Here is a 15,154-nt window from a genome sequence, read left to right as displayed (position 1 = left end):
CAGTGAACTTGAATGAGTCTGTAACTGTGGCAGTATCCAGGTGAGTGCGACATATCCAGAGGGTTGGGTTCGAAGTGCAGGGAACCGCATCTGGAAGACTTGGGTTCGATGTGTAGTGAAGTGTATCTGGAAGGCTTGGGTTCGACGTACAGTGAACTTGAGTGAGTGAGCTAGAAGAACTAGCCAAGGAGAACAAACTGTGAACTGACAGTTTTGTTCTACACATAGTTCTTTGTGAACATTAGTTGAAATTAGGAGTACATTGTTGTTCTTCTCAATAATACACGTGTGTCATTATAACGACTATTGTGTTGCTGTGTTGAGTGGAATACCCATTATTGTAAGGAGATTGTTAAAAATAAAAGTCACATTGTGACAGGTGTGGTGGTTAAAAGTAGAAATAAATGTTACAATATTGTTTCTTTTAATGTCATTGGCAAGTTACCCTAAAACAACTTGGAGGTAATAAATAAAAAATATATGAACTTACCTTAGAGAGCCGTGAGCTGAACCTGTCTAGAACTTTTTGCATAACCACGTCAATATATTTATCTTTCTCGGCACTAAAATCTCGTGGTTCTGTGTCCTGTTCATTATCCCAGCACAAATTTGTAACTTCTTTAATGGATAGATGAGCATCTGGGTTACATTCATCAACAACTCTATCTGCCATTCCTTGTTTATTAATCTGCCGATCATAAATTTTCTTCTCCAAACAATTGTCCATAACAAGTCGATACACAAAGCAGGGTTTCTTCTGACCATATCTGTATGAAGCAAATATGATGATGACAATAATAATAATAATAATAATAATAATAACAACAACAACAATATGTAGTAGTATTTCTCTGTGCCGGATGATACACACAGTGTGCCTTGGGCTAGACAATGAGCCTGAGAAAGCACCCCATACATCTGTGACAGGTGCAGTAAAAAGAAAGAAGAGAAAAGGGGACTTCAACAAATTTATATTATGTAAATACATACATATTTTTCATATCACTATTATACAAAAATACTAGTTCTACTTGTCTCTATTACCTGTATACTCTGCATACTGCTTGTGTGTCATGGCAAGGATTCCATGAAGCATCAAAAACAACAACACGATTGGCACCTACTAAATTAATTCCTAGAGAACCAGCTCTTGTTGAAACAAGGAACAAATGTATATTTGGATTTGAATTGTATTCGTTGATCAGCTTCTCTCGTTCTAATGCTGATGTGCTTCCATCCAGCCCTGTTGAAGAGAATAATCTTAAATTACTCAACTATGCCATGACTCTGTTGTTTTTTTGCATACACCAACCTCTTGTCATTAGTATTAATGCCCCAAGTTTAATAGTTTTTGAGTTATTACAATTTTTTTAAATGTCTACTCCTACAAAATATGTTACAGATCTGAAAAAAATTGCACAGCATCATCTTTGACATGCATATGATTTGACAGAAGAGCCATAATTTGAATTTTGAATGTATGTATTTGAAAAAAAAATAACCCAGTCAGTTAAAAAATTTTAATTTTTTTAGTGTCTGGATAGTATATTTTATTTTTTAATTTTTTAAATATTTCCTTTATCCAAAAAAGCTCTGTAGTTTTGTTAACTATACTTTTCAGAATATGAAGTAAAGATTTCAACTTCTTAGTGTGAAATTTGTTGCAGCCTATAATATTTGAATGTTAAGTATAAGTAAATGCAGTAAAAATGCAAGTGTGTGAAAAAATGGCTTTAAAATATCGATTTTCTGTCACGAAAACCTGTTTGTAATTGTGAAATATAACTAAAGTATGAATTTTGGAGACGATTTTGTTGATAAAATCTGGCCAACATATAAATGAAAGGTCAATGATTACTTCTGTAAAAGAAAATAAATAAATAAAAATAAAAAAAAAAAAAAAAAAAATGTAAAAAGCTCTCTCTCTCTCTCTCTCTCTCGAAAAAATGACCAAAATTTCACCTTCTTTCCTTAACTTTAAATTAATTTACCTAAAATACCATATTAAATTTAAGAAAAAGAAAATGAAGAATAAAAAAAAAAACTCGCGAAATAACGCGAAATTTGGATCATTGTGTGAAATATGCCAACAGCCACGGAATATACTCCCTCTATTGCAAAAAAATACGAAATATGCACCAAAATTTTATTCAGTAGTATTCAAAAACATTTTTGTGACTTTTGTTTCAGTTAATTGGTGATGCCAATATCTCTGTATTTTCTGTTTGGATATTGTTCACATTCATTTTTACTATCTCTAAGACCATTGAGAAAAGACAGATTTCTGTATGTTGTGCAATGGAGGTTATATTTTAATGGAAAGAGGTTTTGGGGGGCTTTAGAAGATGATCACAGTGAATTTAGTGTGAATTATTTGCAGACAGTGATTCTCTATATCTAAGTTGGCAGTGAGAGGGGTTTTTCTGAATTCACAAAAATATTCACTAACTGTAGCACAACTGTGGGCAATGTAGAAACCATACTTAGTTCATATTTTAGTGATGCTGATGTTATATATGTAAGAACAAATAATTAAATAAAAAAGTTTTATGTTAAACTTAACATAGTACAATTAACTGAAAAATTATTTGAAGAAATACCCACCAAATTGACAACTTATTTCATGAAATACCTACCGAAATAGTGGTAGGTTTAACATCAAAATCACCCATTTCATTTCACAAAAAATATGGTCCATAAGTATGATGTTCCAAGCTGGATGGAAGGTACATATGATGCCATGGAGGAGGAGCTGACAGGACATCGGAACACTGGAGATTGTGATAACGTAAATATTAACAATTATATTTTATTAACTCAATAGAAAACTCAGAATTTTTGCATGTGGAATCTTTTCTTTACAATTTCAATTATTAAGTTCAATTTAAAACTTTTATGGTCTTTGGCATGGTACAAGATTTTTGGGGTTTTTGTAGTGTCACAGATGGATAACATCCGATGTTTCGAAGCTACTGGCTCCATCAAGGAAGGCAAGCTATTCTCAATGGGGATTCCCCTCTTCTTGCCTTTCCTTAAATAATGAATGTTTCTGTATATATTGTTCTTGTTGTTCACCAATGCTCTTTACTTTGAATCTCTTCATCAGCATCAATCTTTTTAATATCTTGACACTTGAAAAGATGATCTTTATTCATTATTTGCAGATACTGACATAACGGACAATAACGTGATGGTGTTGTATGTCATTTCTTTCATGCCCGTGCGGATTCTTTAGGTCTCGTGTTTTCAAGTTTCAAATCGTCAACGCAGGTCCCTAGCAGCCATCTCCCCCTCATGTTAACACCGGATGCAGCCACCCTCCGGGCTGCAGTGCAGAGAAGAGGATGAGTGTCCTGGCGCCTTGCAGTCGGGTGGCCACATGGCCAAGCAAGCACGTGGCTTGCCACAAGACAGGGTTTTCACGGGCGTTCTGACGTCATAGCGTCATAATGCTCAAACCCACACCAAAGAGGGGGCGAAATTGCGCGAAGCCCGAAGTGTATATAAGGCAGGCCCAAATGGCATAGACACATTCGTCGCCGGCTAGGGGGGGCAGCTACAATGCTCCCTCTGCCACCGACAACATTTCTTTCTCTGATCCAGTGTGCTGTACTTCGTTGGACCAGGTTTTCATGGCCGACACTTACCCCCAGAACAGAAACGCATCACCGACTCTGTCTCCGCCTCCCTGCTCCAATCTCCCTCACCAAGCAATCCTAGTATCACTCTTCTGGATTACCTCCCCCCCCCTTTATCACCTTGTCTGGATTCCACGTGCTCTAACCCTTTTAGAAAACATTGTCTTCTCTATCTCCGACTTCCGTCTCTGTAGACGCCCATCGCCGGCCATTTGTCAGCAGAGCTCGTTAGCAGAGAGGTCTTTACTTCACCGTGCTCGAACCCTTTTAGAAAACGTTGTGTTTTCTATCCTTGAATTCTCTCTCTGTGGATGCCTATTGCTGGCCATTTGTCAGCGGAGTTCATTAGCAGAGAGGTCTTTACTTCACTGTACTCTAACCCTTTTAGAAAATCTTGTTTTTTCTATTCTTGACTGCCCTCTCTGTGGACGCCCATCGCTGGCCATTTGTCAGTGGAGCTCGTTAGCAGAGAGGTCTTTACTTCACCGTGCTCGAACCCTTTTAGAAAACGTTGTGTTTTCTATCCTTGAATTCTCTCTCTGTGGATGCCTATTGCTGGCCATTTGTCAGCGGAGTTCATTAGCAGAGAGGTCTTTACTTCACTGTACTCTAACCCTTTTAGAAAATCTTGTGTTTTCTATTCTTGACTGCCCTCTCTGTGGACGCCCATCGCCGGCCATTTGTCAGTGGAGCTCGTTAGCAGAGAGGTCTTTACTTCACCGTACTCGAACCCTTTTAGAAAACGTTGTGTTTTCTATCCTTGAATTCTCTCTCTGTGGATGCCCATCGCCAGCCATTTGTCAGCGGAGCTCGTTAGCAGAGAGTAACCCCTCCATCTCTCATCGGTCGTCGAATTGCGGTCCCTTTGAGGGCAGAGCTTCGATAGGCGAGAACCTCCACCACCCCTGCTTCCCGTCTCTCAGTTCTCCTACCCACCGTATTCGCACCCCTTTTTCGAGCAAACTCTCTCTTCAGTTTTCCCCAGGCACTCCCGTTTCTCCTCTCTACTCCTGTCTATGTTGCTAGCCCGTTCCCTTTATACCAGCCCCTCGCTACTCTCTCTCCCTCGTCTTGTCTTCATCTCTCCCCAGGACTCCCGTTACCCCTCTCCAATATTCTCAGTCATGACAACAGCACGCCTTCAAGTTAAGCTTCAGCAGAGTCACAGGGACAAAAACGGCAATATTCTAGAGTTTCTCAAAGACACTCCCGTTTCCCCTGCCCACGAATATGAGAAGGACACTGCTTATTTCAAATAAATTACTATGTATCAACGTATTTTCTTCCTACGTCATCGTATAACCCCCCCCCCCACGAAGTTCGTCACCACCTGTCCACTCCCGTTTCCCCTCTCATCATCTGGGACCACAGTCAGCAGGAGAACGTCAAAGCAGATCGAAGCACAACACCTATATCGTAACATCACTCTTCCCCACACACTTCCATTCCCCTTGTCACGTCACTCCCGTTTCCCCTCTCTACACCTGGGACAACAGTCATCAGCAGAGGGACATCAGCAGGAGGCTGGCACACGACAATGGATAGAATCACATTCTGAGGAGGTGAGCTGCAAAAAAGTTGTGTCCTAAGTGGAACTGATGCCATTCTGAGGAAATCTACGATTAGGTGTTTATTCTTCAAAGTTTCACTTCACTGCTCATTTTCAGGTTCGTTTCTGAAATGTTCATCTAATCTTGCTTTCACTGTTCTTTGAATTTTTAATTTTGCTGCTTCAGATATTATTGCAGAGGCTGGTTAGAAAATCAGCATGCTCATTCACAGTTGTCTCACAATGGTATGGAATTCAGTGGAAGATAACTATTTTTCCTAGATTTTGTAAGTGCTTTACAGATTGAATTATTTAACTTATTCTCCAGTATTGATGTGAAGGTTTCACTACTGCTTTGATTGCTGCTTTTGAATCACATTAAGACGTTTTTATGGCTTCTAGTTTCCCTTCTAAGTGTGTTGTATTCGGTCCTAGGCTGATGAAAGATGAGAATATTTACTACAAATTCCTGCTCCTGCCTTAGATTCTTTATTAAGTAGCAATTCATTAGTGTAAATGTGGATCCATTCTTCTTTTGGAAATTTTGTATTGATTATTTCCAGAGCCAGTTTTTGCAGTACTGGTAAGTCTATTTTTTTCTTCAAAATTTTTCTAGCTATTCAGCATTATTCACTATTTCTAGCATGTTAAGAGGATATAATTTCTCTAACCTTTTGTCGCAATAACTCAGGTATAAAATAGGTGCACCCTAGATAATGCTATGTAGATTACCTATAAAACCATTCATGATGTGTCCCAAAGTAAAATATAAATCCAGAGACAAAATAATTGTTTCTGCATACATGACATGATGTAAAAATCCAAAAATCATGCACTATGATAAACTGTAAACACTGTGAAAGTCTTTAGAACTGGAGAGGAGCACTAATTGTTAACAAATCTAACAGATTTCTCTTTCTTTCCTTCCCTAATGATGGAGCCAATATATAGCTCCAAGACAATAAATGTTACTGCATCTAAGCAGAAAATCCAAAACCCAAAAGTCTTACACCAATTCCATTCATAAAAACTGAATGAGAAATGTACTTAAGGAGTTTCTGACCTGGTATGATATGAAAAGAATTATCCGTCTAAAGACAATTAAATTAAATCAAAGATTTCTGATCAATTTTGGCTTCTAGAAAATTTTGTCATCAATTATGTGAACTAAACCTTATACCAGTAAGGAGAACAGTAACTATACTATTCTTTGGAAGTCTGAAAGATTTTTGTCAATCTGAAAATTAATTCATATCATCATCATCGCCACCATTCTCCTCCTCTCAATCATTGTTAACAATCAATGATTAGGTTCTGTGCCTTTACTCTTGAGAGGAATGTGAACCAATATATAAATTCACAAGCATGTTGACATGTGGTCAACCAATGCAAGCCACCACTTAAAATAACATAGGATGTGAACACAAGACGAAGGAAACATATCTTTTACATCCCTTAGGGACAGAGATAAATCTTCACTACTGGATTTGCAGTAATTCAAGTGATACATAAAAACTGTATAATTGAAAAAGTAAATTTTTACTTACGGTAGTAATTCCAATTCCGTGCCCATTTCTCCTGTTTACCAGGTAAATTATTCCTCTGAAGAAAATCTTCTATGAGATTCAAGGTGAAGAGAGACTGACTGAATACTAGCATACGATCTCCTAGAGCCATTGATTCTTCCAAAATACAGAATAGCACCTCCATCTTTGCAGAGTTTTCAATAGATCCTGGAATATAGTTCTTCAACAACTCTGTAGCCTGTAACAAGAAATATTGATTTAACTCTTCTGCCTGCGTGATATAATAAAGATTTTTTTTTACATCTAAAACCTGCATCTCATCCAGTTTGCATTTCAATATATCTAACTGAAAAACAAATATTTCTGAATTGAAAATTAAGTGATAAGTATAGTAACTATTGCATATTATTGTCTATATTCAAGCTGCTTCTTTTCTTGAAGAAATACAGTGTAATTATCTGGAAACAGACATAGCAGGCAATACATCCTGTGTTTAATCTAGTAAGTGAGCAGTGTCTTCTGTACTTCCATATCTTACAATGTTAAATTCCTCAATTTTGGGTACACTTTTCTCAGAAGTTATAAAAGATACAAATGTATAAAAAAAATACGGATATGTAACATATTTTTGTGCGAGATCATGCGTATTTGCTTGGTTTCCGCACAAAACCTATCCGCGGAAAGTGCAAAATTTCACATTCAGTATTCCCAACCTAACACACATAACAATTTCCCTCTTCTTACCGCTTAAGTGACATATTGATTTTACTGCTTCAGGCTTTTAACATATTATTTTTAGAGATGTACAATATAGTAATAATTATAAATTGGAAACTTACCACTGCAATTTCACCTAAATTGCACTGTTTTTTTTTTTCATTGGGTTATTTTACGATGCTGTATCAACATCTAGGTTATTTAGCGTCTGAATGATATGAAGGTGATAATGCTGGCGAAATGAGTCCGGGGTCCAGCACCGAAAGTTACCCAGCATTTGCTCCTATTGGGTTGAGGGAAAACCCCGGAAAAAACCTCAACCAGGTAACTTGCCCCGACTGGGATTCGAACCCGGGCCACCTGGTTTCACAGCCAGACGTGCTGACCGTTACTCCACAGGTGTGGACGAAATTGCACTGTTAATTATTGTTTTTAAATATCTGCAAAAATTAAGTAAACTCTACAACTCCACTAAAGTTACTGCATTCGTGATGCAAGTAACATTAAGGAAGCCATGAAAAAATCAACAAGACCGGCAAAATTAAACTTGCCGATGTTATTACTGCAATATGTTATATAAATAATATTGTTAAAATATTAAAATGAAAAATAAATCATTACATAACCTTACTGTTTGTTTTAAGTTCGCATTTATAGACTGGGGGGGGGGGGGAAGACAGACGTATATCACGGCCTGCTGGAGTATAGTAAACACAGAAAACATTTTAAAGCAACAATGTTGAAGATAGATATTTTTGTTTTGCAAATTTGCCGTCATTGAACAGAAACCAAGATGGAGATTTCATTGCAACTAATTAGAAATTCCTCTTTCAGGTATGTAATAAACAATCTTCGCACAAAATAATGTACGATACACGAACAGTATGTTTTCTTTAAATTCTCGGAAATTAAAAAAGCTCAACTACGTTTCGCTTTTTCAAACTTTTCCTCGAACATGAAAACTTCAACATACCGCTCTTGTAACGCATATTACTATTATGTATACAATTGGCTAAATAAATTTAAAATTCTACTGAGCAGTTGCAAGAAAAAAATTTTCATTAATAAAATTGTTTGCATTAAGTACAATATTTTTAAGGAAGATAGGGCTAAAAGCTGACAATTAGAAGACATAAAATCATATTATCATTTTACACATATTAAACTACCGAAAAACGATAAAAACCAAAATTTCATTTTTTTTTTTGTCACTAGAAGCCATGAAGCTGTATTGTAGAGAAAACTTTTTTTTTTACAAACTATCCACACTGTACAATATCATACAAATCTATGATTTAGTTAATTCTTTTATTGTTATATTATACGAAACTATTTTTGGAACTTACACTAAGGAATATGGGAGGAGGTTGCTTAGGTTTGCACTTCAATATATTTCACAAATACCCATCATCCCTCACATACAGTTACTGTTACCTGTGTAGAGTTTACTCATGTGTTACAGTACAACTCAGTTGCGTATTTAATCAAAACAGTGCAAAATGCTTTCGAAATCTCGCAGGATTGATAGTTTAATGAATTTTGGCTCGGTATGGTAATTATTTTGTGAAAGAGCATGGAGATAAAGTGATTTGTGTTATTTGCAATGACATTACATCCATATATTTATTAAAGAAATGAGTGATTTGTGTTTCTCGAAATTATTTAAGATGTGCCTATTTTTCGTTCTTTCAGTCGATAATTAGGTATGCCTTAATTTTCTGGGGAAATGGTAGCAAAATTGGGAGCGTGTTGATTTTGCAAAAGAAAGCCATTGGAATTCTATGTCAATCAAACTATCTTGAACATTGTCGACCTCTTTTCAAACAATCACAGATATTAACTGTCATAAATTTATATATATACGACCTAGTCCTTTACACTCGACAAAATATAGACAATTACTCATTAATAGCCAATATACATGATCATGAAATTAGAAATAGTGAACAAATTAATATTCCATACTGTAGATTACATAAAACTAGTACAAATTTTTCTGTCATGGGGATGAAATTATATAATAAGCTTCCCAGTCAATATTATGAGTTACCAACCAACAGTTTCAAAGCTAGATTTTATAATTGGCTTTTAATTAATCCTTTCTACTCTGTAGATGAGTTTCTTAACATAAATTCATACGAAATTGTTTTTTAATAAATAAAGTTATTTAGATTAGTTACAATTATTATTCTGTTGCTGAGTTTTTCAACACAAATTTGTATGAAATTGTATTTTAATAAATAAGTTTAATTGCAATTTAGTTAGTTTTCTTCAATTTAAAAGTTTCAAATTATTTCATGTTTTCATTGTATTACTTAAATTTTACTGTTTCTAATTAGTGTTTTTTAAAATGTATTTATATGTTTTTTCAATGTATTCTGACGAAGCCTAAAACTGTATGTCTAATGGCCAAATAAATTGAATTGAATTGATGAAGAAATATAACATTAAAAGACATTACCACACGAAGCATTCTCGTGATTTCGATAAATACTATGAGTATGAATCTGTTCAAACGTCACTACACAGCAGCAATTTTTACTTCAATGTCGAAGTTAAAAAAACACCAAGAAAGTGAGTTACGAGGTTTCAAAGCTTACTGCTAAAAAATGATAAAAATAAAAATTAATTTACTCACCCAATCATAAGGAATGCCAGGATCCTCCTTTCCTCCGATGTTCCTTGCTGCTCCTGGTCCCAATTCCACTACATGCTTTCCTTCATTCAGGTTGAGGTCTTTTGGACAGTCAAAATTGGGCGTCCCACAACTGGCATCTTTACTCTCAACAGCTACTGACTCACATCTTCTTCCCTCTGCACCTTCCATTGATTTGATATCCTTTTTATCATTATTCATCTCGTATTCCTTGATGTCCCTCATTTCCTTGTCTCTAGAGTGTGGAGATGACGGATTTCTTTCAAATGCCTTAACTGTGCCAATTTGGGAATGACAATCTGTTTTAAATGCACTGGACTCCATTTTAAAAGCATTATGCTGTGTAGACATGTCAGACATTCCAGATATTTCTGATTTCAAGGACCCATATGCATTTGCTGACATAGGAGGTATATCGGTTTGGGTCTCATTTGAGCAGTTCATACTAACTTTGTCTTCTGCTTTTAAGTTAGAAGATTGAGGATTTATAATACTGTTACTTTGCTGAACATTACATGACGAAACTGAATTACTCTTTCCATCTTGCTCGTTTTTCATACCAGAATCCAAAGGTTTCAAATCATTTAGACATTTAATAGAATCATTGCCTGATGGATAACCTTCCCTGGAAAGTTGTCTGTTTTCTCCTGCCTTCTGATCAGAAGCTTCTGAAGATTTTGAGCCTGAAGCACTTGTTTGCTCGAGACACTTGTCATCTTCGCCATATTTCAATTTATCCTTGTTCATACCCATCATACTTCCATCAGAAGACATGTGTTGAGATTCTTCTTTAACATTCCCTTCACACTTCACTTTATTCTCTTCTTGTTGCTGTGAGGTAGGTGGAAATCTGCCACTTGCAGCAGTATCATCCCATCTATTTGGATACTGCATTCCACCCGACTGTGGACCGTACATCTGCATGTCACTACCAACATGGGTGCCTGGACCACTAGGTGCATTACCATCCACAGGCATCATATTCATTGGACCCTGACCTGTTTCAGTTTTGCCCATAGACATACCTCCCATATTTTCACCAAGGTATGGAACATTACCTGGCATTGGTCCATAAAGGTTATTTGAGCCATTCCCACACATTTTGAAATCATTTGACACGTTATTACTTGTATTATTTCCTTGCTGCATTGATCTATTCTGCAGTCCTTGTTGTTGGTGATAGGAGTTCACGTTATTTCCTGAATTATATGAGACACTCTGATTAGAATTATTTGACTCCATAGCAGACATTCTGTTGTATGTGTCTTGCATATTGTTTCCAGGAGCATTACCCATTTCGTGATGACCGTGCATATGATTATGTGAATTCTGCATCATGCTCATGGAATTCTGATTGCTGTTATTACTCTGGATATTGTTCAATGAATTCTGTGAATTTCCTGCAGGATCTTGCATATTTCCAATCGCATTCTGTGAACCTCCAATTGCATTCGAAGTTGTCATGGAAGTTTGTGGAGTTCCCAGCATATTCTGTTGGGTATTAATAGGACTTTGTGGCGTGGTCATGGGATTCTGCGGTATTACCAGCACATTCTGTGGACCTCCCATAGGGCTCTGTGGCATTCCCATCACATTTTGAGGGCCACCAATTGCATTTTGAGGAGTTCCCATCGGATTTGGAGGAGTTCCCATCGGATTCTGAGGAGTTCCCATAGGATTCTGAGGATTTCCCATTGGATTTTGAGGAGTTCCCATGGGATTCTGAGGATTTCCCATCGGATTCTGAGGAGTTCCCATGGGAGTCTGAGAAGTTCCCATCAGATTCTGAGGATTTCCCATAGGATTCTGAGAAGTTCCCATAGGATTCTGAGGAGTTCCCATAGAATTCTGAGCAGTTCCCATCAGATTCTGAGAAGTTCCCATAGTATTCTGAGGATTCCCCATAGGATTCTGAGAAGTTCCCATAGAATTCTGAGGAGTTCCCATAGTATTCTGAGGAGCCCCCATAGTATTCTGAGAGTTTCCCATTGGATTCTGAGAAGTTCCCATAGGATTCTGAGGAGTTACCATGGTATTCTGAGGAGTTCCCATCGGATTCTGAGAAGTTCCCATTTGATTCTGTTGCATTCCCATATTCTGAGATGTTCCCATCATATTTGGAGATGGTCCTATTGGAGTCTGTGGTGAATTCATAGAATTCTGTTGGTTTCCCATGGAGTTTTGCAGAGGACCAATTGGATTTTGTGGTGGTGTAATCGGATTTTGTGTTCCCATAGAATTCTGGGGTCCCATTGAATTCTGTGGCGTCATTGGATTCTGTGGTGTTCCTATTGAGCTCTGTTGTAGTCCCATTGGATTCTGTGGTGTTCCTATAGGATTCTGTGAACCAATCATTGGGTTCTGTGGTGCTCCCATAGAAATTTGTGAAGCTCCAATTGGATTCTGTGGTGCTCCTAGTGGATTTTGTGAAGTTCCCATTGGATTCTGTGGTGCTCCTATTGGGTTTTGTGGTGTTCCTATTTGGCTTTGTGAAGTTCCCATTGGGTTCTGAGGTGCTCCTACTGGATTCTGTGAACCTCCTATCGGATTTTGTTGCATTCCCATTGGATTTTGCGAAGTTCCCATTGGATTCTGAGTTGGAATTTGATTTTGTGGAGTTACCATAGGATTCTGAGGTGCTGGCATCATATTCTGTGGTGTTCCTAAAGAGTTCTGTGAATTACCTAAGGAATTCTGATTAGTTCCCATGAGATTTGATTGTGTACCCATAGAGCTCTGTGACATACTCATTGGGTTCTGAGGAGCACCCATAGGATGCTGTGGTCCTAACAGATTTTGTGGTGTTGTCATGGTATTTTGAGGAGATGCCATTGGACTCTGTGGTGTTCCTATTGTGTTTGAAGTAGCTCCCATCATATTCTGTGTATTGTTCATAGGATTCTGTGGATTTCCTATCATATTCTGTGGAGGTCCCATTGGGTTCTGTTGAGTTTCCATTGGATTTTGTTGATTACCCATCAAATGCTGTTGATTCTGTGAAGATCCAATCGGATTATGCGTATTTGCTGTAGTGCTCTGAGACATTCCCAATTGATTTTGTGCGCTGATAATAGAATTTTGGGATGCACCCATTGGATTATGTTGGTTTCCTACCATATTTTGTGGAGTAACCATATTGTTCTGTGTTCCTAATGAGTTTTGGGAACTTCCCATTGGGCTCTGGTTTCCAACAGAATTTTGTTGCTGGCCAGTAGTATTTTGTTGAGTTGTTACAGGACTCTGTGAAGTGCCCACAGAGCTCTGTTGAGTGCCGACAGAATTTTGTGTACTTTGAGTCTTATTTAACATATTTTGCGGATTTCCTGCCATGGAAGTCTGCATAGATGTCATTGCAGAATTTTGCGTACTCCCCATAGTATTCTGATTGGACATAGAGTTCTGCTGATTTCCAATCGAATTTTGTTGATTATTCACAGAACTCTGCATATTATTCATATTTTGATTCTGTGTGTTTTGAGTATTTCCTGTTGCACTCGTGTTTTGCATGCTGTTATTCATACTCGTGTTTTGCTGCATGTTCATCATGTTGCCACTTTGATTCTGATTGTTTCCTCCCAAATTGTTCATTCCATTGGAATTTCTTGAATTACCAAGTGACTGCTGCTCCATATCACCCATGTAACCACTAGTGTTCATTCCATGATACACATTTCCTTGTTCTCGATTTCCGTAATCCACATATTGTCCTTGTTGATGGTGTCCCATATAATATGAACTCTCTCCAGTCTCTCCAGTGTTTGTATTACCATATGAACCATCTCCATTTCCACTATAATACTGATTTGCATTTCCGTTCGCACCAGTGTTATTAATTTGATGTTGATAATAGCCATGGTTCCCTTGCTGTTGCCAGTAAGGTGTGCCATTTCCAGGAGCAGAATTCTGATAACCATTTCCTTGATTACCTCCTGGACCAGCAGGATAATAAGATCCCATGGAATTATTTTCATAGTTGCCTTGTTGACCACCAGTTGGACCACTATTTGAAGAATAATAATTTCCAGGTCCTCCATATGGGGGAGCTCCGGTATTGTGGTCAGAATTTCCATATGGTGCATTATTAGAATTGTAGGAATTGTTGGAATAATTAGGATCATAATTTGAATTCGGAGGGTTAGTGGGATATCCATAAGGTGGTGCATTGTTAGGATTGTAATGCTGCATATCTGAGTATGTTCCAGAACTACCATAAGGTTGATTTTGTTGGCCCATCATGTTGAAACCTTGATTACTTCCATGGGGATCTTGCTGCATGGGAGTTGCTCCTCCCATATTTCCCATATTAGGCACTGTGCCACAGGAAGGATTACTTGTGTCAGTACTGCTGTTGTTGCCAGTTGTTGGATTTGCAATTGTTCCACCTGAGGCCAAGTTTGCTGTTTGTGGGGTGATAGTTGCAGCAGGTTTGTTGTTTCCCATTTGACGGAAGGGTGTTGCATTCTGGTGGAAAAAATCAACACAATTAAACTGATGGACATACAACTGAAAGTTACAACAGAAAATGCGTTCACAATGAGCACTTGCTGTTTGAAAATGCAATCTTATAATGTGAAAGAACATCAATGTCAATATTTAAAATATTAAGTGCTGAGAATGAAACAGATCTAAGCTACAAAATATAAATTTTATAATACACTAGATGCAAGGTAAGAAAAATTTTATAATTCAAGTAAATAAATTGCACTAATTATAAATTCAAATTTAATAATTATACTGAATTTAAAATTATAACAAGTTACTTAATTACTTATTTCAATTATAGAATTTTACAAATTTTATTTAGTCTCTTGCAAAATTTACAGTTTATGGTTTAGCGGTACACCATTAGCCAAACAGCCAGTGTGTCGCTGTAACATGGGTTTGAATCCCAGCATATCCAAAACAATTTGTGGTGTATAAAGATGGTGCTTGGTGGTAGGATTTATCAGGATACTCTTGTTTCCCCTACTGGAATTCTACCATTGCTCCACTGATCATCATTATTTGATGTTATGCAGTTCACCTCCCACAGTGCGGGAGCAATGTCTCAGCACCAAAAATAACTATG

The 15,154-nt window shown here is 37.3% G+C and overlaps 1 protein-coding gene across 7 annotated transcripts in view; it reads right to left on the bottom strand.

Moving 5' to 3' along the window:
• LOC138694770 (uncharacterized) overlaps positions 1-15,154 on the bottom strand; it is a 114,237-nt gene that overhangs the window by 42,509 nt on the left and 56,574 nt on the right. For all 7 annotated transcript variants that reach the window (XM_069818805.1, XM_069818804.1, XM_069818807.1 and 4 more), the window contains 4 exons: positions 10,069-14,547; positions 6,735-6,951; positions 1,045-1,243; positions 491-767 (listed from right to left, as the gene is read on the bottom strand). In XM_069818805.1, coding sequence (XP_069674906.1) covers positions 491-767; positions 1,045-1,243; positions 6,735-6,951; positions 10,069-14,547 — 5,172 coding nt within the window. The remainder of the gene's footprint in view (positions 1-490; positions 768-1,044; positions 1,244-6,734; positions 6,952-10,068; positions 14,548-15,154) is intronic.

This window comes from Periplaneta americana, chromosome 2 (genome assembly GCF_040183065.1).
Source record: "Periplaneta americana isolate PAMFEO1 chromosome 2, P.americana_PAMFEO1_priV1, whole genome shotgun sequence".
NCBI classification, from domain to species: Eukaryota; Metazoa; Arthropoda; class Insecta; order Blattodea; family Blattidae; genus Periplaneta; species Periplaneta americana.
This window is presented reverse-complemented; position numbering and strand designations above follow the sequence as displayed.